General features: G+C 38.6%; 1 protein-coding gene across 1 annotated transcript; it reads left to right on the top strand.

The window, feature by feature from the left end:
• Positions 4531–5484, top strand: LOC100521249 (olfactory receptor 7A17-like). Its single transcript, XM_003123390.1, has one exon. The coding sequence runs from the start codon at positions 4531–4533 to the stop codon at positions 5482–5484; it is 954 nt and encodes a 317-aa protein (XP_003123438.1).

Raw genomic sequence — 25995 nt, forward strand, 5'->3', positions numbered from 1 at the left:
GAGTCTAGAAAAGGCTTTTGAATTTTTTTTATCTTTTTAAATACAGATCTTAGCTTCATTGATCTTTTGTATTGTCTTTTTAGTCTCTATTTCTTTTATTTCTGCTCTGACTTTTATTATTTCCTTCCTTCTACTGATCAGGTTGTTTGTTCTCTTTTCTAGTTCCTCTAGATGTAAGAGAAGATTGGCATTTTTCTTTTTGTTTCTTGAAGTCCTTTATTGCTATAAACATCCCTTGAACTAATTTAGCTATATCCCAGAGATTTGGATATGTTTATTTTCATTTTCATCTGTCTTTAGGTAGTATTACTAAATCTCTGATTTCTTCATTTACTCAATTGCTGTTCTGTAACATGTTGTTCAATCTCTTCATATTAGTGATTTTTCTAGCTTTCTATATATCTTGTAACTGATTTATAGTTTCATACTATTGTGATCAGAAAGATGCTTATTATTATTTCAGTCTTCTTAAATTTATTGAGACTTGTTTTGTTTCCCAACATATGCTCTATAATTGAGAAAGTTCTATGTGCATTTGAGAAGAATATGCATTCTGCTGCATTTGGATGGAATGTTCGGTACAAATTTATCATGTTTATCTGCTCTAACATTTTACTTAAGGCCACTCTTCCCTTGTTGATTTTCTATCTGGATGATCTATCCAGTGATATAATCGTTAAAGTCCCCTACTCTTATTGTATTGCTATCAATTTCTCCCTTTGGGTCTCAATAATTGCTTCATATATTTTGGTGCTCTTGTATTAAACACATATATATTAAGCACTGGTATGTCTTCCTGATGAGTTGTCCCCTTTATCATTATATACTATCCATCTTTGTCTCTGTTACATTTTTGGCTTGTGTCTTTGTTTGATACAGGTATTGCTATACCCCCATTTTCTGGCTGCCATTTACTTAGAGTATCATCTTTCATCTCTTCCCATTGAACTTATGTTTGTCTTTAGAGCCAAGATGAGGCCCCTGGAGTTAGCATATACTTAGGTCTTGTTTCCACCGAACCACTGTCTTTTAATCCATTTATATTTAGGGTGACTATTGATTAGTTAGGACTTAGTACTGCTATTTTATCTTTTGTTTCTGGTTGCTGTCTTATCTCCATTTTTTCATTTTCCTTATGGTTCTGCCTAATATTTTAGTTTGGTCATTTTCTAAGATGTTTTCCTCAATTCCCTCTTTCTTTAAGTTTTGTATCTCTGTTCTAGTTTTACATTTTGTTGTTACCATGAGATGTGCATACAATGTCTCATAGATAAAACAGCCATTTTTCCGTTGATGGCATCTTATCTACATCTACCTATATGGGTTCCATTCTTTTCCTCTTATTTTTTTCAGTTTTCTCAAGTTATCCCATTATATGTTGTGAATTTATTAACAAGTAGCTATAGTTATTTTTATTACTTTCTGCCTTTAATATCTGTGCTATAGTTATTTACCAGCCTATTCTAATACAGAGTTGCAATTCTCTGCTCTTGTATGTCTATTATCTTATTCAAATTTTGTATATTTTGCTCTTTTGCTTCTGTTAGAGAGCTCGTTTCAACATTTCTTGTAATGCAAGTCTGTATTGATGAACTCCCTCAGCTTTTGTTTTCCTGAGAAAGCCTTTATTTCTCAGTCGTATCTGAATTTTAACTTTAATGGATAGAGAATTCTTGGTTGACCATTTTTATCTTTTAGTATTTTGAGTATGTCACTCCACTCTGACCTGGCCTGTAGAGTTTTGGCAGAGAAATTTGCTAATAGCCTAATAAGGCTTCCTTTGTAGGTTACTATTCTTTTTTTCCCTAGCTGCCTTTAAATTTCTATATTTCTCATTGACTTCTGACAGTTTTCATATAATATTTCTTGGGGAAGGTCTTCTTGTGTTAAAGTAATTAGAAGTTCTCTTAACTTCATGCACAAGTATACCCAGTTTCTTCCATTGGCTTAGGGAATTATCAGCTATTATTTATTTAAATAAACTCTCAACTACCTTTTCCTTCTCTTTTCCTGCAGGAACTCTCATTACCCTAATGTTGACCTTCCTAAAATGGTCCAATATCTCTCATAGGATTTCCTCATATCTTGATATTTTATGTCTCTTTCCTATTCTACTGTGTAATTTCTAGATGTCTATCTTTGAGCTTTCTAATTCTCTCTTTTATTTGGTCTGTTCTATTTCCATTGCTTTCTGAGGCATTCTTCATCTCATGAATTGAGTATTTCAATTCCAGAACTTCTGTTCAGTTCTTTTTTAGAGTTTCCATCTCTTTAGTAAAGTACTCCTTCTGTTCGTGAATTCTGTTTCTGGGTCCATTGAACTAATTGCCTTTCTGAATTTTCTTGTATCTCATTGAGTTGCTTCATGACAGTATTTTGAGTTCCCTATCCGTTACATCACAATATTCAATTATTTTAAGTTTGGTTTGTGGAGAATTTTCATTTTCTATATGGGGTATAGTGTTACCATGTTTCTTCATGGTGTTTGATGAGTTGTTTCTTTACAGGTGCATTTGAAGTAGTGAACATCTTTCTTATTTAGGTAGGTTTTTATTTGTTTGTTTTGTTTTATTTTTGCTTGATTCAAATGATTCAACAGACTATTAATTAGTCACAGTTTTGGTTTCAGTAGGTGCCACTATGGCTCAGGTTTTGATTTCTCTTACCTGGTCTGCTTCTGGTTGTATTTGAGAATTGCCCCTCTCCACCCACCACTGCCTCCGTCATAGGTATTTCTCAGTGCCTGTGTTTCTGCTTGTGTCTTCAGGGTCATTAGTACCTTGCTGTTGCTGGTGTTGCTGACATAGCCACCAGACGCAACTTGGTGGTGAACATTTTTGCTATGTCTATGGTCTCTGGTTCTCAGGTTCTGGCACTTCAGGGGCAGGATAAAAGTAGAGGGGTAGGCAGGGTCACAGCTATTTCTGTACTGTGTTTGCCAGTTTCACAGGCACTGCCACTATGGGCACAAAGTGGTGGAGGCAGAGTCATGGGCACTTCTGTGGCTAGAAGGACCCACAAGCCATACTCCCAATGCTTCTCAGTTCCTTATAGCCATGGGCTCTGCAGAGACAAGAATACTGGCATTTGGTGTACCTATTTCCCTGATCCTACCTGGTACTCTGGGGCTACAGGCTTAGCTGCACCAACCAGGGGTCTATAGGATCACAGACACCACATTTACTCTTCTCACAGTTCCACCTCCTCTGTACCTTACAGTCTGCCCACCTTTAGATGTACAGATGTGTGAAAATCTCTTGTGTCCTGTTGTGTTGGGAAGAAGTACCTTTGTTGAACTGTGAATATTTTGCTGGTTGTATGTTGAAGATTAAAGGCAAAGGAACATCTCACCCTTTCATGATGCTGACATCACTCCTAATTCTACATCCTTTAAGATAATATAAGGTTGAAAGCTTCCCTCGCAGCATTGTTTTACTAATTATTGTGACTTTGGGGAGAAAAACCTAGTATTATCACAGCGTCAGGAATCATAGTGTACTGTGTATGTGATTGTGCTTGTAGATATGTCAGTTTTGTGTGTATAAGTGTATTTTGTGGGGAATGAGCAGTTCTCAGGGCAGTGGTGCCCAGACCACATACATCAAAATGTGACCCTTAAAATGCAAATACTGGAATGTTAACCAACAGATGAAGATTTATACTCACAAGATTCAAAAAGTAATAAAGTACAAGGAACAATGCATAAGCTATGTACTCCCTGTGTCTTGAAGTTTCAGCTGTAGCAGGGAGGCCACTCCATTCCTCAACATTCTCTACCATTTCTCACTGCACTCTCTTGCTCATTCCCTCACCACCACACTGGCAAAACTTTCAGTTTTGAATATTTGAAAAAAAAGAGCCTTCCTAAAAGTCTTTTCTCTGGCTCTTTCCCTGACCGGAAATATCTTTCCCCCGACTTCCAATATCTTCCCCCAACTTCCAATATCTTCAAGTATCCAGCTTTCATTTCATCGTTTACAGGTCTTCTGAACTCCCAGTAAAAAAAATAGCATCCCCAACCATGGTTTTTAATACATAGTTTCTCTTTCTTCAGAGCATAGTTCAACATGTGACATGATATATGATATTTACTTTCTTATATTCTTGTGCTATCATTATATGCTTTGTTTTTTTTCCAGCACCCTATACTTTTACCTAGAAGATGGTCAATAGTCAACATATATTCCTCTAATGCATGAAAGCACTTCTCACAAAAACTAATAAATATATGATCCCTTGGGGGGAATCCGAGAGTTTTCTCCTCATTATAATCTATCTAGCATATCTACCTGAGCATTTTGTATCTTTTTCCCACTTTTATCTCTATCTTTTCTGTCTCTCTATAAGAGAATTACTAGCCATAGATGTCATGAAAAGTCTCTTAGAAGCAATAATTTGTACAAAATGCACAGATTTATTTCTTGGATGTAAAATACAAATAGCAACATTTCAACTGTTAGTAATACCCATTCCATTTGTGTAAAAATTAATCGTGTTATCTTTTCCATGCCTAGTAATCACCACCACCATATGGTTCCAGGCAACTATACACAAAATCCAGAATTTTTTCTTCAGGGATTATCAAAGGAACCAGAGTTGCAGCCCCTCATATTTGGACTTTTCCTCTCCATGTACCTCATCACTGTGTTTGGAAACCTGCTCATCATCCTGGCTGCCAGTTCAGACTCTCACCTCCACACACCCATGTACTTTTTTCTCTCAAATCTCTCCTTTGTAGATATCTGTTTCACCACCACAACAATCCTAAAGATGCTAATAAATATACACACCCAGAGCAAAGTTATATCCTATGAAGGCTGCATCAGCCAGATGTATTTTTACATACTCTTTGCAGTGTTGGATGATTTTATTCTGAGTGTAATGGCTTATGATCGCTTCTTAGCCATCTGCCACCCCCTACACTACACAGTCATCATGAACCCCCGGCTCTGTGGACTGCTGGTTCTGGTGTCCTGGATCATCAGTGCCCTCCATTCCTTGTTAGAAAGCTTACTGGTGCTTCGACTGTCTTTCTGTACAGACTTGGAAATCCCTCACTTTTTCTGTGAAATCAAACAGATTGTTAATCTTGCTTGTGACACTTTTCTTAATGATACAATTATGTATTTTACAGCCCTACTGATTGGTGGTGGTCCTCTGGCTGGTATCCTTTACTCTTACTCTAAGATCGTTTCATCTATACATGGAATGACATCAGCTGGAGGGAAGTATAAAGCACTTTCCACCTGTGCGTCTCACCTCTCGGTTGTTTCCCTATATTACTGTTCAAGTCTAGGAGTCTATCTCAGCTCTGCTCCTACCCACAGCTCCCCCCTAAGTACAACAGCCTCAGTGATGTACACAGTGGTAACACCCATGCTGAATCCCTTTATCTATAGTCTCAGGAACAAAGACATAAAGAGGGCTCTGAAAAAAGTCATTCAGATGGCAGTTATAAAAGGCAAGTTACATAAAAAAGAATGACATAATGCCATTTGCAGCAACATGGATGGAACTAGAGACTCTCATACTGAGTGAAATAAGTCAGAAAGAGAAAGACAAATACCATATGATATCATTTATAGTTGGAATCTAATATCCAGCACAAATGAACCTTTCCACAGAAAAGAAAATCATGGACTTGGAGAATAGACGTGTGGCTGCCCAGGTGGAGAGGGAGGGAGTGGAAGGGATCAGGAGCTTGGGGTTAACAGATGTAAACTATTGCTCTTGGAATGGATGTACAATGAAATCCTGCTGTGTAGCATTGGGAACTATATCTAGATAGTTACATCCCAACACAACAATGGGAGGAAAAACTATGTATACATGTATGTGTAACTTGGTCCCCATGTTGTACAGTGGAAAAAATTTTTCAAATAAATAAATAAATAAAAAGGCAAGTCATTCTGAGTCTAAAGAAGTGCCTTTGAAGCAGTCTCAACCATCAGAAGCAGAAATTACTATTCTTTGATCAGATTTGAGGTGTTAAACTTGCTCTTTCTATTTATTTCCTGCAATTTCTCTTTATTTGACTTTAACCCTTTATACAACTTATATAACTCACTTGTTGAAGCTTTCCACTCTTTCTGGTGTATAGGCAGGTTTCTCATTTGTTCATTTCCCTACTTTCACCAGTTTTTCCCAACTTTAGGGCAGAAATACTAAATATATATATCCATTTATTTTATGAGGCAACATAGATTTCTTAAGAATAATTACTTCTGGAAGTTACCATTGTGGCTCTGTGGTTAATGAATCCAACTGGGAACCGTGAGATTGCAAGTTCGATCCCTGGCCTCGCTCAGTGGGTTAAGGATCCTGCATTGCTGTGAGCTGTGTAGGTCGAAGATGTGGCTCAGATCCCACATTGCTGTGGCTCTGGCATAGGCTGGTGGCTACAGCTCCGATTAGACCCCTAGCTTGGGAACCTCCATATGCTGTGGGTGTGGCCCTAGAAAAGGCAAAAAGACAAAAAATATAATAATAATAATTTCTCCTCTGGAGTTTTCTGGTGTCTCATCAGGTTAAATATCTGGTGTTGTCTCTGCCATGGCTCTGGTTAATGCTGTGGCATGTGCTCCATCCCTGGCCCAAGAACTTTCCCATGCTGCAGGCATAGCCAAAGTAAATAGATAACTTCTTCTCACAGACTGTGGTTGCCAAAGGTAAGAGTGTTAGGGGAGGGATGGAATGGGAGGTTGGGGTTAGCAGATGTAAGCTATTATATATGGAAAAGATAAAAACAATGTCCTACTGTATAGCACAGAGAAAAATATTCAGTGTCCTATGATAAACCATGATGGAAAAGAATATTTTAAAAGAATGTATATAAATGTATAGCTGAATCACTTTGCTGTTCAGTAGAAATAAAATAAAAATTTAAAAATTTAAAAAAAAATTTAAATCATATATTTTATTACTATGAAAATATTTCACAAATTTTTCAGAAAATATTTCTTTTTCATGCCTGGAACAAACCTCAGTAGAGTCACATGATAATAGTTACTGAAATAATCTTGAAAAACAGAAAAATCTTGAATTGTGTCTCCAATATCAGAACACTTGGTAAAAAAAAAAAATTAAGTAACAGATTATTATAATTGCTGCTAATTATTGTGTCGCTTAGCTAAGCTGCAAACAAGTGGTCCTAAATTAAATGGTTAAATATAAAGCCTTTATTATTGACTTAGATTATATGGTAGGGAGTTATTCTGATCTCTGCTTGAATATTCATGAGTCTTTAGTCAGCCATGACTCTCCACATTGTGTCCGTAGCTTATTCATGATGTTGTGTGAGACTACAGTTCCTTTCTGCCTTGAACTAATTTGTGTCAGTTTACTCTATTTATATGTGTAGGTTAATCTTATGGTTTAGAAAAAAAGAAGCTTATCGAATATGAATTGTCTCAATTTAATGCCACTGGTATTATAGTCCACATATGACATATTGCTTTCTATCCAATTAGAAGACATATCTCCCATCCCTATAAACTGTGATGCAATAGAGCCTACCTTGAGTCTTAAATTACGACATCTTTTTAGTTAATTTATTGTAGCATAACAATATGCAAAAATTTCACATGTTAATATACTAAATTTGCTGATGAAACCTTACAAAAATTACGTATACATATTGCTTATTTTCATTGACATATAATTCAAGAAAATGCACAAGAGTTTTAATTAACTGGTTTTATTATATAAAGGGATACCTCATTTTGCTATGGTTCACTTTATCTTGCTTCACAGATACTGCTTTTTTTAACAAATTGGAGATTTGTGGCAATCACTCATTCAGTTTTGTTAGTGCTATCTTTCCAATAGCACTTGCTGATTTTGTGTCTCTGTGTCACATTTAGGTAATTCTCACAATATTTCAAATGGTTTCATTATTATTATGATGTTATAGTTATCTGTGATTAGTGATATTCAATGTTATTATTGCAACTGTTTGATCCATGAACTACACCCATGTAATACCATGAATAAATGTGGGTACTGACTGCCCAAGACAACATATATTCCCTGATCTCTCTCCCTCTCCTTCTATCTTTCTATTTGCTGAGACACAAGATAATGAAATTAGTTCAGTTAATAACACTACAGTGGCCTCTAGATGTTCAGGTGAAAGAAATACTCATGTCTCTCAGTTTAAATCAAAAGATAGAAATTAATAAGCTTAGTGAGGAAGACATGTCAAAAGCCAAGACAAAAAAAAAGTTAGTGTTCTTGCACCAAATACCCAGCGTATTTATTCAAAGGAAAATTTCTTGAAGCAATCAGAAAAGAAAAAGAAATAAAAGGAATACAGGTTTTTTTAAAAAAGTAAAATTCGTACAGTATTTTTCATGTAAAAACATCTAGTTTTTATATTCCTATTTTGAATCAGTGGGTTTAAGAACCTAACTAATATCCATGAGGATGCAAGTTCGACCCCTGGTTTCACTCAGTGGGTTAAGGATCTGGCATTGCCACAGCTGTGGCATAGGTCACAGATGTGGTTCAGATCCTGCATTATTGTGGCTCTGGTGAAGGGTGGAAGCTGCAGCTCCAATTCAACTCCTACCCCAGAAAGTTCCATATACCACAGGTGTGGCCCTAAAAGGAAAAAAAAAATCTATTTTCAGCAAAAAATAATTTGGTTGTTTTTCAGATGCATTGTTGATTTTGTAAGCCAAAGATGCCAATATCCAAGCATCTTAAAAGCATAGGAAATGTCTTTCTCAGACAAATACTGTATGATACCACTTATAACTGGAATCTAATATACAGCACAAATGAACCTTTCCACAGAAAAGAAAATCATGGACTTGGAGAATAGACATGTGGCTGCCCAGAGGGAGAGGGAGGGAGTGGGAGGGATCAGGAGCTTGGGGTTAACAGATGTAAACTATTGCTCTTGGCATGGATGTACAATGAGATCCTGCTGTGTAGCATTGAGAACTATGTCTAGATAGTTACATCCCAACACAACAATGGGAGGAAAAACTATGCATACATGTATGTGCAACTTGGTCCCCATGCTGTACAGCAGAAATAAGTAAATAAATAAATAAAAGAAAAAAGAAAATGCAAAACAACCCACTAGCAAATTATTAGAATAAATGAGAAAATAAAAAAAAGAAATGTCTTTCTCATCCAAAACTATAAATGCTCTCATCATGGTCTTAATGATATTTTGGGAGTATTGTCTTGCTTCAGAAATACATTAAAACAGATGACAGTCAAAAGATTTCTTGGTACAATGAAACAGTAATCAGTGCTCAATTTATTGCACAGCCACAGCAATATGGGATCCAAGCTGCATCTGCAACCTACCCCACAGCTCACAGCAATGCCAGATTCTTAACCCACTGAGCAAGGCCAGGGGTCAAACCCATGTCCTCATGGATCATGGTCAGGTTTGTTAACCACTGACCATAATGGGAACTAAAAAAAAAAAACCTAGATTTTAAGGCACCCTGGTATCTATGAACATTTCTTTAATTTTACATTACGTATTTCTGAATCCATTCTCCTGTGTGTATGTTGTTTTATTCTTTGGTTTATAGATTTGTGCAATATCTGGTACTAATGGGTCATCATCTGGACTAGGGTCACAAAGTAGAGAACACACAGACAATGAAACTTTTGATACAGCCAGGGGCTGGTGACCTCTGTGACCTCAGGATATTAAGCAAATGCTTCCATTACTCTTTGAGTTTGGATGGTAAACTTTTGTTGTGAAAGAAATCTTTGATGCTTTGAAAGAATAGTCTGTCGGTGGATGTACAGTGAGGAAAGGACTCTGCCTTGATATGTGCTATCAGGAGGCGCCATAATAGTTTCTTGCCTGTAGAACAAGTCATCTCCCACAAGTCCAGTGGAACAATGAATAGGTGGGTCACTTTGTAGATCACTTAATTACTTCCTGAATCCACTTCAGTGCCATGGATTAGGGAGGACATCAGGGACACTGGCCAACACTGGGGAAGCTGCAGAACTCAGGAGCATGGATCATCACAGGTTCAGCTCATCAGCTACCAGGCTGGCTCATCCTCTTGGGTCCTGGCTTCCTGCCCTCTCACTGGCTCAAGGCATCAGTGCTTGTTTTTAAGGAAAAATACTGTATGTGTTGCCTAAGATGTCAGTTTTAAAAACCTTTATTTAGATTTCATTCTCTTTAGGTCACTTTATAATTCATATTTTTTACTCTAAAGACTAAATATATATTACTCTAAATGACTTGTTACTCTAAAGACTAAAGACAAATACCATATGATATCACTTATATCTGGATTCTAATATATGGCACAAAGGAACCTTTCCACAGAAAAGGAAACAATGGACTTGGAGAATAGTCTTGTAGTTGCTCAGGGGGAGGGGGAGGGAGTGGGGTGGAATGGGAGCTTGGGGTTGATGGATGCAAACTATTGCCTTTGGAATGGAGATCCTGCTGTGTAGCACTGGGAACTCTATCTAGTCACTTATGATGGAGCATGATAATGTGAGAAGAAAAGAATGTGTACATGTATGTGTAACTGGGTCACCATGCTGTAGAGCAGAAAAAAAGTTGTATTGGAGAAATAATTTAAAAATAAAATAAATACCAAAAAATTAAAAAAAGCAAAGTTGGAAGTCCCCATGTATTTATTTCAAACCACATTACAAAGCTATAGTAATCAAAGTAGCATGGTATTGGCATAAAGATGGAATATAGAAAAAGGGAACAGAATAAGCACCCATATATTAACCCAAGCATATGTGGTCCAACGATATCCAAGAAGAGCCTCAATCTGGGGAGTTCTCATGTGGGTTCAGTGGGTTAAGGATCTGGCATTTTCACTGGAGTGGCTTGGGTCACTGCTGTAGTGTGGATTTGATCCCTGGCCCTGGAATTCTGCATGCCACAGGTACAGCAAAAATAAATTGTTTTGAATCACTCAATTTGAAAAGAACAGTCTATTCAACAACTTGTGTTGGAGTAACAGGGTGTGGGCTCCTACATTACAACATGCACAAAAATTAACTGCAAATTGACCACTTAACCACAAGAACTAAAACTATAAAACCCAGAGAAGAAAACAGAGAAAAAGATTCTTTGTATTATTCTTTGCAATAATTTCTTGGATATTTAGAAATGCAACTCAAAACTACAAAGAGATATTATGTCACACAACCTTGTCAAGGATATAAAGAATTGGAACACATGTGAACTGTTGACAGCAGTGTAAAAGGTGCAGCCACTATAGAAAACAATATGAAAAATTCTCAGAATATTAAAAATAGAATTACTATGTGACCCATAAATCCCAATTCTGGATATGTATCCAAAATAATTAAATGCAAGGTTTTGAAAAGATTTCTGTACACCTTTATTCATGGTAACATTATTCACAATAGTCAAGAGGTGGCAGTAACTCAGGTATCTAATGGAGGACGAATGGATATACAAAATATGATATAAAAATGCAATGGCATATTATTCTGCTTTAAAAAGGAAGGAAATTCTGTCATATGCTACAACATGGACGAACGTTGAGAATATTATCCTAAATGAAATAAGCCAGTTAGAAAAGGGCAAATGCTGAATGATTCCACTTATATGTGATATCTAAAACAGTCAAATTCATAGAAACAGAAAGTAGAATGGTGGTTTCCAGGGACTGGGGAAAAGCGGTTATGGACAGTTGTTGTTTATTCAGTATAGAGTTTCAGTTTTGCAAGATGAAAACTATGAGGATCCACTGTCCAACAAGAAATATATAATATATATAAATATATATAAATATATATATAAAAAAAGAAAGATAAGAAAGCACTTATTTTAAAGTTGTTTTAAAAAAGATAAAACTACAAAAGGAATGTTACTCATTTTTTTTTAGGGCCACACCTGCAGCATATGGAAGTTCCCAGGCTAGGGGTCAAATCAGAGCCACAGCTGCTGACCTACACCACAGCCACAGAAACATCAGATCCAAGCTGTGTCTGTGATCTACACCATAGCTCATAGCAATGCCAGAACCTTAATCACTGAGCAAGACCAGGGATTGAAACCACATCCTCATGGATACTCGTTGGGTTCATTTCCACTGAGCCACAACAGAAACTCTGAAATGTTACTCAGTTGTACTTTATTAAGATGAAGGATTTCTTCGACTCGTCAAAACACACCACTGAGAGTGAAAGAACTAGGATGTAGTTTCAATGCCAATATCCAAAATAGAACACCAAAATACACAAATAACTCCTGTGAACATAAAATAAATACAACCAAAGGGAAAGTTGAGAAAAGCCTTTCTTCACAAAGGAGGATATACAAAAGATCAATATATGTTTTTAAAAAGATGAGAAACATCATTAGTCATCAGAAAAGGGAAAATGTAAACCACAAAAAAAGCTCTAAATGCAATGTAGTTTCTTGTATTTGATTCTGAAAGAGGAAATAAAATCAGTGAGGGGAAATGGTAAAATCCAAATTAAGTCTGTAGTTTACTTAGGGTAACATATTTCCCATGATTTTTATCAATGTTTTTATTTTTTTGCATTTGAGGGCTGTATCCATGGCATATGGAAGTTCCCAGGCTAGGGGTCAAATTGGAGCTACAGTTGCCAGCCTACACCACAGCCATGGCCACAGCAACGTGGGATCCAAGCCACATCTTTGACCTACACCACAGCTCAGAGCAATGCCAGATCCTTAACCCACTGAGGTAGGCCAGGGATTGAACCAGCATCCTCATGGATCCTAGTTGAGTTTGTTAACTACTTAGCCATGAAGGGAACTCCCCAATGTTAATTTATTATTGACAAAATTATTATAGTTATGTAAGAAGTTACACAAAAAAAGCCTGAGTGAAAGACCAATGGGAATTATTTATACCCTCTTTGCAAATGTTCCATACATATAAAATTATTCCAAAATTATGATTATTTGAAAATTTAACAAAATGAGAAGCTACCACACACCCACTACACACCAAAAAGGATAGATAAAATTTTAAAGATGGAATGTAGTAAGCATTAGAGAACATGTGGGAAACTATACTTACATATTGATGATAGAAATAAACACTTGTAGGACCTCTTTAGAAAAATGTTTAGTGCATTTACCAAAATTGCATCCACCCTCTCATCAATCAATTTCAATATTTTTTATAGGAGTAGAGTGGCTTTACAACATTGTGTTAGTTTCAGGTACGCATCAAAGAGATTCAGTCATACATATACATATATTAATTCTCTTTCACCTTGATCTCCCATATAGGTCATTACAGAATAGTGAGCAGTGTTCCCTGTTCTATACAGTAAGTCCTTGTTGGTTATCTATTTTATACATAGTAGTGTGTATATATTAATCCCCAACTCCTGGTTTAGCCTTTCCCCACATTTCCCCTTTGGTAACCATAACTTTGGTTTTAAAACCTGTGCGTCTTTTTTGGTATTGTAAACAAGTTCGTTTGTCCCATTTTTATTAAATTCCACATATATGTGATGTCACATATTTATCTTTCTCTGCCTCATCAGTTTTACTCTTATAAACCAAAAAGAATTGAGGGCGTAAGTGCACAAAAATGATAAATGAGTGTTCATGGCAGCTTGATCTATGAAAATAAAAAGTAAAACTAGAAAAAATCTTAATGACCGTGGACAAGATGAATACATAAATTGTATTGTTTTCATGGAGTGTTACACTGCAAAAGGGGGGCAAACAATAGTACGTGTTAACACATGGGTAAATCTCACAAACATAACACTTAATAAAAGAAACCAGACACAAGAAACACATTACATTCAATTGTAATAGGTTAAACAAACAGGCATATTCTATGGACTTAGAAAGGAAAAACATGGTGACCTTTGTGGGAAAAAAAGGACAGAATATGCATTAAAAGGAGGAATAAGGGAGGTCCCATCATGGCACAGGGGAAACACATCTGACTAGGAACCATGAAGCTGTGGGTTCAATCCCTGGCCTCACTCAGTGGGCTAAGGATCTGATGTTGCTGTGAGCTGTGGTGTAGGTTGTAGGTTGCAGCACAGCTAGGATTCTGCATTGCTGTGGCTGTGGGGTGGCCAGCAGCTGTAGCTCCAGTTGGACCCCTAGCCTGGGAACTTCCAAATGCTGTGGGTACAGCCCTAAAAAGGAAAAAAATAAAATTTAATTAAAAAAATAAAAAGAGGAATAGGAAGAGCTTCTTGGATAGTGTCCATATTCTTTTCCTGAAAGAATTTTGATTATGTATGTTTATGATGTGATAACTTGTTAACTTGATACTTATAATACCTACACATTTAAAACTGTGGGATATATTTAAGTTAAAGTTATTTTTATTTGTTTATTACATTATTTTTACATGTACAATATTATATTTCCACTTCTATATGTACTACAATGTGATGACCATTTGTTCTCCACACATTACCGCACAGCTGACTCCCTTTACATACTGCATCCCCTACTCCCCTTGGTAATCATTACTTTATTGTATGTATCTATGTGTTTATGATGGTATTAAACTTTATTTCAATAATTTTAAAAAAATAAATAAATGAAATAGGCAAATCTTAGAAACCATGATTCATTACAATTAATACAAAACAATATAGAAAATTTGCAACACTATAATTTTCTCCAAACTTATTGAGATATAGTTGACAAATAAAAATCATATATATTTAAAGTGTACAACATTATGCTTTGATGTATGTGTACATTATGAAATGATTATCCAATCAAGGTAATTAACATATCCATTGCCTCACATAGTTCCTTTTTGAGAACAAATAAGATCTCCTCTCTGGGCAAATTCTAGGTGTACAATTATAAAAAAACCATAGTGTACATCAAGAGAACTTATTCTCCCTGCATAACAAAACTTTACACTCTTTAAAAAACAAGATTTCTCCATTTCCACAATTCCCAGTACCTGGTAACAACCAGAAATTCCCTGCTTCTAGGAAGCAGAAATATTTTTTAATTTCATGTATAAGTGAGGTCATGAAACACTTATATTTCTGTGTCTGGAATATTTCACTGAGAATAATGTCCTCCAGATTCATCCATGTTGTCAAAATTGACAAAATTTACTTTTAAGGCTGAATAATGTCCCACTGTGTACCACTGTGTGTATGAGTGTGTGTGCCTAACCTCTGAACAACATGGGTCCAAAGGCACTGAGCTCACACAATCAAAAAAATGAAAAATGAGAAAATGAGAAGGCAAAGGAAGTGTCAATTAAAAGAGCAAGAGAAAAGCCCTCTTGAAGAAAAAAAAATAGAACACAAGAAATCTGGCAGATAAAGCATTCAAAACATTGGTAATAAAAATGTTAACTGGGGGGAAGAATCAAGATGATGGAGTAGTAGGACATGGAGCTCACCTCTTCCTACAAATACAGTAAGAATATATCTACATATTACAACATTGTAAATCAGCTATACTTCACTAAAACTTCTAAAAATGAAGAAAAAAAGCATATGTCTACAAATGGGACAATTCTCACAGAATACCTACTGAACACTAGCAAAAGACTTCAAACACCTCAAAGGATAAGAAATAGTTCCGTGTAACCAGGAAGGATGGTAGGAAGAAGAGGAGGAGGGGAGTGGGATGCATATCTGGGAGGTAGCTGAAGAAGATAAACTCATGCACCCTGGGAAGCCCTTTCTCTGATGGGGAAAACAGCTGGGACAGAAAAGCAGCTTTGGAGGCTCAGAGGAAATAACAACAATTTGTTTGTGGCAGGCAGGACAGAGTAAGACCTGCACAGATGGCCCATGCCACTAACTTGCACACGCAAGCCTAAGATGCATGACCACTGGTACAGGCAGGGCCTGGGTGTTGGAAAATGGGGCCAAGAAAACAAACCTGGTGAGGGGGGATTTACCAACATGGCTGAGTGGTAAGGAATCCAACTAGTATCCACGAGGATGCAGTTCAATCCCTGGCCTTGCTTAGTGGGTTAGGGATCTGGCATTTCGACGAGCTGTGGTATAGGTTACAGATTTGACTCAGATCTTGCATTGATGTGGCTGTAGCATAGGCCAGAATCTACAGATCTGATCTGACTCCTAGCCTGGTAACCTCCACATGCCATGGGTGCAGCCCTAAAAAACAAACAAAAAACAAAACAAAACAAAAACAAACCAAAAGAAAGCAAACTGGTGATAGGACTTCTGTTGGCTGCATGGAGACAGCCTGGAGGAACAGGAATGTGGAAAATTGCAACTAGGAATGTTTGCAGAAGTCTGGGCTGCCATGTAAACAAAGCACCACTGTTAACTGGCATGCAAAGAGTGTGACCACCATTGGATCCTCTTTTCCCATGCTCCTGCCCTGCCACCAAGGTGTCTAGAAATGGCTCCGGCCTGGGTGAGCATGTGCACCCCCAGGTGCTGCCCAGTTCCCTCCCACAATCTCTGGCTGATGCCACTTACATACTCCCACCTGGGTGAGCTGAAGCATGCACCCTAGATGCCACTTTGCTCCCTCTCACCTGGGCAAGATAGCTTCAGTTATATCAGAAGCAGACACTGCTGTTAGGTTGCCCATGCACAGAGGTGGGAAGGAAATCACACCGGAGTCTCAAGGACCAAGTGACTTGGGAAGAAGTGTTGAAATCTCTCCTTGTGGATATGTGACCTATGGATTTTTACTTTCCCTGCTGTCTCAGTAAATTCAGTGCCTCTGGAGTATCCAAATGGCCAGTGAGTGCTCCCACAGCTGGGACAGGTCTGGCATTAGAAGCTGTGGGTTTCATGGGCATGTGCACATGGAGGCGGGACCAGGCAAGTGTCTGAGATGCCACCATCATGCCCACAGTGGGCCCAGGTCCATGAATACTAAAGTTCTGTGACCTGACCTCAATGGATCTGTGCTGGTGGCCTGGTGAAAACGCCTGAGAGAAACGAGGGCTCATTGTCAGCATAGACATGGTTGAGGTGGGGCCAGTGGCAGTGACAGCAGTGTATTTTATGAGTTCACATAACAAGTGAAAGTTGAGAAAAGAGAGCACATTCGCAGCTCCAGTGAAGGAAGAGTCAGTAGCTCCTCTCCCAGGAGGAGCACTCAAATACCACCTACTTGCACCACCTATCATGGATGCACCTCAGAAACATCATTTCTGAGGGTTTCTACACTCACAATTAGGGAGAAGATGCTGCCCCTCACAGGCTGTGACAACGATGGAGCATAGAGGAGCCCCACTTAACATCCAGTGCAGGCTCTGTTCACAAAACCTCAGTCACATGTTGTATCAAGGGGATAATGTCCAGCATACATTGAGGAAAGAGATGGTAGGAATCCATGCTAAAAACAGTCCTCATGGCAAAAAATATAAAACACACGCTGGCTACACACTGACGTTCCACATAAAAATAGCCCTCTAAAACAATCTGATGGTTTGGTATTGGGAGAAGGAACTCCCAGAGCACTTAATGTTGCAAGCTGGTGGGACTTGAGTGTAGGACATCCACAGAGCTGGGGAAAGCAGGGACTTTACTCTTGGAGAACCCACACAAGATTTCATGAGACACACCACAAAGCAGTAACTCAATAGGAGCCTAGGCTAGACCTTCTTACAGGTCTAGGAGGATCTCCTGGGGAGGAGGGTCAGTTGCAGTTCACTGCAAGAACAAGAACACTGGTTCCAGAGGGCTCCAGGGACTGTTGATGAACATGAGTTCTCTCAGATGTCTCTGTTATGGCAAGTAAATCTGGCCACATCCAAGAGACAGCAGACTCCAGTGCTGGAACACTTCAGGCCAAACAACCAGCAAGATAGAGACACAGCCCCATAAATCAGCATAATGGCTGTTCAAACTTGACCTGAACTCACATCCACTTCTAAACACACCCCTTGAAATGACCCAGCTCCACCCACATGTGGGCAGGAACCAGTCCCTCCAAATAGGAAGGCTAAACAAGCCTCTGGAAAAATCTCATCTACCAAAAGGCAGACACCAGAAACAAGAGGAACTATGATTCTGCAGCCTTTGGAAAGGAGGTCACAAACAGAGAAATTTAGACAAAATGAGATAGCAGGGAAATATGTTTCACACAAAGGAACAGAATTTAAAAAAAAAAAAAAAACTAAATGAAGAGGAAATAGGCAATCTACCGGAAAAATAATTTGCAGTAATGATAGTAAGGATGACCCAAGAATTGAAAAAAGAATGCATGCACAAACTAAGAAGTTACAAGAAATGTTTAGCAAAGAGCAAGATTTAAAGAAGAAACACATATGAACAATGCAATAAGTGAAAGAAAAAGTACACTAGAAGAAGTTAATAGCAGAAAACTGAACGGGAAAAATGAATAAGCGAGCTGGAAGACAGAGCGGTGGAAATAAATGCTATGGAAAATAGTAAAAAAATTAAAATAAAATAAATGAGGACAGTCAAATATACCTCTGGGACAACATTAAACATGACAACATTCACATTAGAGGAGGACACTGACGGAGAAGACAGATAGAAAGAATATGAGGAAATATTTGAAGACATCATAGCTGAAAACTTCTGTGACATGGGAAAAGAAACATTCATTCAAGTCCAGGAACTGCAAAGTCTCACACAGGATAAATCCAAAGAGGAACATGCCAAGACACATATTAATCAAACTGACAAAATTAGAGAGAATCAAAGAGCATTCATTCTAAGATAAGGAACAAAGCAAGGATGTCCACTCTCATCACTTTTATTCAACATAGTTTCAGAAGTCCTAGACATGGTAGTCAGAGAAGAAAAAGAAATAAAAAGAATCCAAATTGAAAAGAAGAAGTAAAAGTCAATGTTTGCACATGACATTTTACTATACATAGAAAATGCTAGAGAAGCGCCCAGAAAACTACTGCACCTCATCAATGAACTCAGCAATGTTTCAGGATATAAAATTAATACACAGAAATCTCTTGCCCTCCTATATACTAAAAACAAGAGATCCAAAAGTAATTACATCAACAATCCCATTTACACTCACATCAAAATAAAAGGCTTAGGGGTCTCTTTTTCCCCCTCCCAGCTGTGCTGGGAGCTGTTTGCTTTCCTGTTATGAAGACTTGCTTGCTTGCTCCCTGTGTGTTCATAGTGTTCATTCTTTGGCTCCCTGAACAAGAACCCAGATTCTGGTAACATCTTCCAGTGTCATATTTTGGGGTCTCATCCAGGATCTAGATCCAATGCACCAGCGTGCCCAAGGTAAGCAGCAGTCAACTTGTGCTTTTGCTTTCTGCTTTATTCAGTTTCATTTGCCTCTGAAAGGAGGGTAAATGCGTGAATGAGTGTGCAAGCATGAGACGTGTCCTGGACACAAAGCAAATGTGGAGTCCCCATCCGCAGTTCTGTTTAAGCTCCTGAGGGACCTCATAGGGCTAAAAGTGGCCCTCCTGAGTCCAATTGAGCTAGCAGTCTGGTCAAGGTTTTATACCATCCTGCCATATGCCAAAAAGCACCAAATGGAGTGTTCCAAGAGAGAGATAGCCAGAGACGGATGAAGCAAGTCATGAGGCAAACTTTCCTTCCCATTCCCCCACCCTGAAATCTCCTCTCTATTTACTCCAGCCTTTGAAAAGCATTTGTGAAATTACAGGTCACCATATTTCTGAAGGTTAGGAATTTTTGAAGTGCATGTGAGAAACAAAAATGTGGTTTTTTGTGAGTTCTTGAATGGTGAGTTACGAGTAACCATCTCTGACCCCTTACAAGACTCTTGACTCCACCTTCACTACTTCCTACAGCATGTTAGAGCCAGCATTTCACAGGAAATTATGTTAGTTGAGTTGCTGGGGTCCAATATTTTATGGAAATCCATCTTTTATTGGGGTCCCTAAGAGGACAAGATGCAAGGAGACCTCCTGCACTGTGGGAAAAAAAAAGCATAAAAGGCTTTATGGCCAAAAGTCCTCATAATCCAGTTCTGTAAGCTTGGGGATTTTCCCTGGGCATGGTCAGTCTTGCTTTTTGCTATTTACTTTCACCCTGGTTGGAGAAACTGACAATGGATTCATCCAATATACCTATTACCTGTAGCTAGAGAACTTTCCTAACATTAATAGAGGGCACGTCACAGTGAGCGTCTTAGGATTCCGAACCTTGGGACACCTGCATGTCTGGGTTAATTCACCTCTGTCCAGAGAATGGTAATGGACCGACACTATGGGAGAAAAGGCTAAACTGGTAAGGGAGTGGTTAATTCCAGTTAAGCTAAGGTTGGATGGGACATTTTACCGCTAATGTCTACCTGCTCCTTACAAGAGAGGGGATGCCCTCACATAACTGAGAAAGGACAATAGGCGCTGGACACTGGTCTTTTCTCTTTTTCAAATGGGAGCCACATCCTCGAGCCTGACTTAAGGCTCAACAGCAACTCCTCTGACATGTGCCTTGAAAAATGGGAAAATTTGACCCTCAGACTCCGAGAAAGAAATGTTTCATTTTCTTTTGCATGAAAGCCTGGCCTCCATATAACCTGTCAGATGGAGAGCGATGGCCATCTGAGGGCTTTCTGGCTTTTATAACTATTCTCGAATTAGACCTGTTTTGTAGATGAGAAGAGGTGCTTTATATTCAGATCTTCTTTACAATGAGGGAAGGCACTAAACTGAGGAAGGCTTGTGGATTTCCCCAGTGCATTATGCCAAATCCCTCAGGGCCAAGGTGCCCCCTGAGTCCTGGCTAAATTGGGTCAGACCCTCCCAAAGTTAATCGGCCTTCTACCATACTACTCAAGGCTCCTCGTCTCCCCTTCCAGTGCCAAAGTTATATACCTCTTTACTCCCTTTGCAAGAGGTAGCAAATGGACAGTGGGGACCAATGCAGGTCCATGTGCCTTTTTCTCTTCAGGATTTAAGGCAGATAAAAACAGATGTGGGAACATTTCCTGATGATCCAGATAGATACATCGAGGTCTTTCAGGGTCTCACACAGTCCTTTGAGTTAGCCTGGAAGGACATCATGTTATTACTAAACCAGGTATTGACTCTAAGTAATAAAATAAATAAGTAAGGTCTTAGGAAATTCTCATGGCTGGGGAGATGAGTGGTATGCTGTAAACGCCAGAGGCAGATCAGAAAAGGAATGAACCGATTCCCCACAGGGTGTCAAGCAGTTCCTATGAGTGACCCTAATTGGTCTGCTGATCAAAAGGATAAAGACAATTGTCATAGGATTCATTTTATTACTTGTATAGTTGAGGGACTAAAAACTGCATGAGTAAAGCCCACTAACTACTCCAAACTATTGGAGGTTTGTCAAGGGGAACAAGAGCGTTCATCAGCTTTCTTAGAAAGTCTCAGACAAGCAGTGAGAAAGCATACAGCAATGGACCCAGAATGAATGGAGGGCCAAATAATTCTTAAAGACAAATTGATAACTCAATCAGCACCAGCTATATGGAGAAAGCTCCAAAAATTGGCTTTTGGCCCTGATCAGGACCTGGAGCACCTCCTTAGAGTAGCAACTCAAGTGCATTATAATAGGGGCCAGGAAGAATGAAAGGGAAGAAAAAGAGGAGAAACAGAGAAAAGTTTGAGGCTCTAGATATAGCACTACCGGGAATCAGCCTGGGAGCTTCCAAGGCGAGAAGATTATGGTAGAGACCTAAGCCCAGAATCTGTTTCCTCTGTGGAAAAGAGGGACAATTTAAATGAGAATGCCCCAAGACTCAGACCCCAGCATGTAGGCCTTGTCTCATATGTTGGGGAGATCATTGGAAAAAGGGACTGCCCCTGAAGATGAAGGTCTCTGGAGTTGATCCCTCAGGCCCAGGATCAAGAATGACAGGACCCGCAGCTTTCCACATTGGCTCCTGCCCTTATCACCACTCGGGAGCCCCAGGTGGCTCTAAATGTAGGAGGACAGACTATTGACTTCCTTCTGGATACAGGAGCTGCCTTTTTGTCCCTCCTCTCCAAACCTGGGGCCCATCAAATAAATCTGCCACTATTCATGTTATTTCTGGCAAGCCAGTTATAAATTCTATTAATTGAATGTAACAGCCCTTGTAGCCACCCTATATTGTGAATACAAAAGCCTAATGGGGATTGATGCCTAGTGCAAGACCTTCATCTAGTAATTGAGGCAATGATCCCTTTACATCCAGTGGTGCCCAACCCCTAAACTCTCCTCCCTCAGATTCCAGAAACAGCATCCTGGTTTACTGTATTAAGTTTAAAAGATGCCTTTTTCTCTATTCCCTTAGCTAAGGCTTCACAATTTGTATTTGCCTTTGAGGATCCCTCAGATTCATCCACACAACTAACTTGGACTCTCTTGCCTCAGGGATTTAGAGACAGCCCTCATTTACTTGGACAAGCATTAGCCAGAGATTTGGCAAACGTTAAGGCTTCTAAGCCTGTTAAAATTATTCAATATATGGACGACATTTTTGTCTGTGCTGATACTGAAGAACAATGTAAAGTAACTTTCAGTTATATGCTGACCAAGGAAAGAGCATATATTTCATGGCCAAACAAATATTTCATGGCCAGCCAGAGAAATCAGAAGAATCATACAGGTTAGAGGTATTTTAATCAATTTTATCATATATGGGATCAAAATATACGGATCACTCCTGAAAAGGGTTATTTGACCCAACCTACATCCATTTGCTGGGAGCAAAATAAACACGTCAGATTTGGTAGGTGACCCATATCCTCTAATGAGCTAAAATCTTTAGGATATTTACCAACTGAACATTGTTTACCAATCACCCAGGTCACATATAATCCAGATAAGACTCCCATATGGCCTGGAATGGACTGGGGATCTAATCCTGGACTATGCTGGCTAGCCCCAAATGGAAACTTATTGGATATGTGGAACTCATCTGTGGCCTTGACTACCCCCAGGGTGGATAGGGCGCTGCACTCTGGGGTTGGCTTCTGCTCATGGCAACATGATGAAAACTCTGAGGCAAACACCAGCCAACCTTCCCTATTTACATGCTAGACGGGCCAGATCAGTGTTCCACTGGTATGATTACTTAGTATCAATATTTGTAACTTCATTAGGAACTACTCACATAATGCTGAGGGTGGAAGCCTTAACTAATTTTACTCAATGAACTCTTAACGGTACTGCAGAAGCTATTCATACCCCAAACATGGAACAACAACAAATAAGAAAAGCAGTGCTACAAAACCGAATGGCCTTAAGTAGACTCACTGCAGCTCAAGGAGGTACCTGTGCTATTATAAAATCTGCATGTTGTGTCTATATTCCTGATTATTCACAGACTGTGTCTGATTCCATGAAAGGTCTCTGGCAGCAGATTCATAAGATTTCTGATCCACATCCAGGTTTTGGAGCTGCCATCTGGAACTGGTTGACCTCCTCCTCCTGGTGGAAATATTTGCTCAACATGGTCATCATTGTGATCTTGATCCCTTTATTCAGCCTGTGTATAATTAATTGTATTTCTCACTTTATTACATCCCTATTAAGAGCTATCAACCTTCAAATGGAGGTAGAAGAGGTACCCAATGTCATGTATAGAAGCCCACTCAACCATCCCATGAAAGGAGACCTAACTGCTTCTTCCTAATGACACCCCTTGTCAGCAGGAAGCAGAGTGGTCATTGACCCTTTCCCCCCACAGTTAGAGTCTCCAATTCTAGAAGGGGGGGATTGAGGCAGAACAGTAACTCATGTAGTCGGTGTAGAAGCATGGGCTTTGATGCATTCTTTGATATGGCTATTGATTAACATTTGTGCCCATGAGGGCTCCAGAGAATAACATCCCACAGGCCTTGTTTACTGGAGAGAGTGTACCTATGCTCAGATGGACATTAATATCTAACCTCCTGTGACTCAGTCTGCAGGAAGAGAAGGGCAAAGAAACCATGAGGCTTATGGGGAGTTTCCATCCATAAGACCCCAATTGGACAAGGACTGATATAGGTAACTGGGCAAGGCCAATGGGAGAAAACCACATCTTTCTGGACCCCACGTTGGTAACCCCCATTTTTAAGGGATAAAACCTATATAGGACAATAGCGAGAGGGACTCGTCATCCCCTTCCCAGCTTTCCTCAGAGCTGTTTGCTTTCCTGTAATAAAGACTTTGCCTGCTTGCAATAAATAAATAAATAAATACCCAGGGATAAACTTCTGAAGGAGGCAAAACTTGTACTCTGAAATCTATAAGATGCTGCTGAAAGAAAATGAAGATGACACCATCAAATAGAAACATATACCATGTTCTTGGATTGGAAGAATCAATACCATCAAAGTGACTATACCCAAGGCAATCTACAGATTCAATGCCTCCCTATTAAATTACCAATCGTATTTTTCACAGAACTAGAACAAAATGTGTTAAAACTTGTGTGGAAGCGCAAAAGACCCCGAATACTCAAAGCAAACATGAAAGAAAAATGGAGCTGGAGGAACCAGGCTTCCTGACTTCAGACTATGCTACAAAGCTGCTGTCAGCAAAATGGCATGGCACTGGTACAAAAACAGGCATATAGATCAGTAGAAGAGGTAAAAAGTGCATTAATAAACGCACGCACACATAGTCAACTAATTTACAACAAAGGAGGCAGGAATATACCATGGAGAAAGAAAGTCTCTTTAATAAGTCCTGCTGGGAAAACTGGACAGCTACATGTAAAATAATGAAATTAGAAGATTCTCTAACCCCATACAAAATATATTAAAGACCTAAATGTAAGACCAGATACTATAAATCTCCTGGAGGAAGACATAGGCAGAACATTTTTTGACATAATCATAGCAACATCTTTTTTAAGCCACCTCCTAGAGTAATGAAAATCAAAACAAAAGTAAACCATTGGGACCTAATTAAACTTAAAAGCTTTGCCCAGCAAATGAAACCATTAGGAAAATGAAAAGACAACCCATGGAATGGGATAAAATCTTTGCAAACAAACAACCAACAAGAGATTAATCTCCAAGATATAAAAACACCTCATACAGATTTATATCCAAAAAGCAAGCAGCCCAATTAAAAATAGAAGATCTAAATAAACATTGATCCAAAAAATACAGACAGATGTCCTAAAAGCACTTTAAACAATGTTTGACATCTCTAATTATTAAAGAAATGAAAGTCAAAATTACAATGTGGTATTAACTAACACCTGTCAGAATGGCCGTCATCATAATCTACAAACAACATATTTTGGAGGGGCTGCAGGGAAAAGGAAACCCTCCTACACTGTTTGTGGGAATTTAAGCTGGTGCAACCATTATGGAGAACAGACTGGATCTATCTTATAAGAATAAATATAGAACAACCATATGATCCAGCAATACCACTCCTGGGCATATGTAGGAGAAAACCATAATTCAAAAAAATACATACACCCCAATGTTCATCACTGCATTATTTACAGTACCCAGGACATGGAATCAACCTAAAGAGGAATGGATAAATAAGATGTGGTACATATACACAGTGGAATATTACTCATTCATTAAAAAAAAAACATAAAATGCTGCCATTCACAGCAATATGGGTGGACCTAGAAGTTATCATACTAAGTGAAGTAAGTCAGACAGAGAAAGACAAATATCATATAAGATCACTAACATGTGGAATCTAATAGAAATGATAAAATAGAACTTACAAAACAGAAACAGACTCAAATATTTCAAATCCAAACTTGTTTACCAAAGGGGAAAATTGCGGGGGGAATGATTTACATGGTTAGGATTGATATATACACAGTATTACGTATGGAATAGATGGTAATGGGGACTTACCTGTAGAACAGGGAAATTTACTCAGTTCTGTATGGTAACTTGTTTGGGGAAAATCTGAAAAGGAGTGTATATATGTATATGCATAGTTTATTTCCTTTGCTGTGTGGCTGAGATTAACACAACTTTGTAAGTCAACTATACTCTAACAATTTTTTTTAGAAAATCACACACCAATGAGGGAATAAGGCACTGTAAGCAGAAGTAAATAGCAAAGTCAGATGGAAAACCCTGCAGATATTGTAGTTTTTTGGTACAGATTATAAAATAAGAATGCATAATATCA

This window comes from Sus scrofa, chromosome 2 (genome assembly GCF_000003025.6).
Source record: "Sus scrofa isolate TJ Tabasco breed Duroc chromosome 2, Sscrofa11.1, whole genome shotgun sequence".
Lineage (NCBI taxonomy): Eukaryota > Metazoa > Chordata > Mammalia > Artiodactyla > Suidae > Sus > Sus scrofa.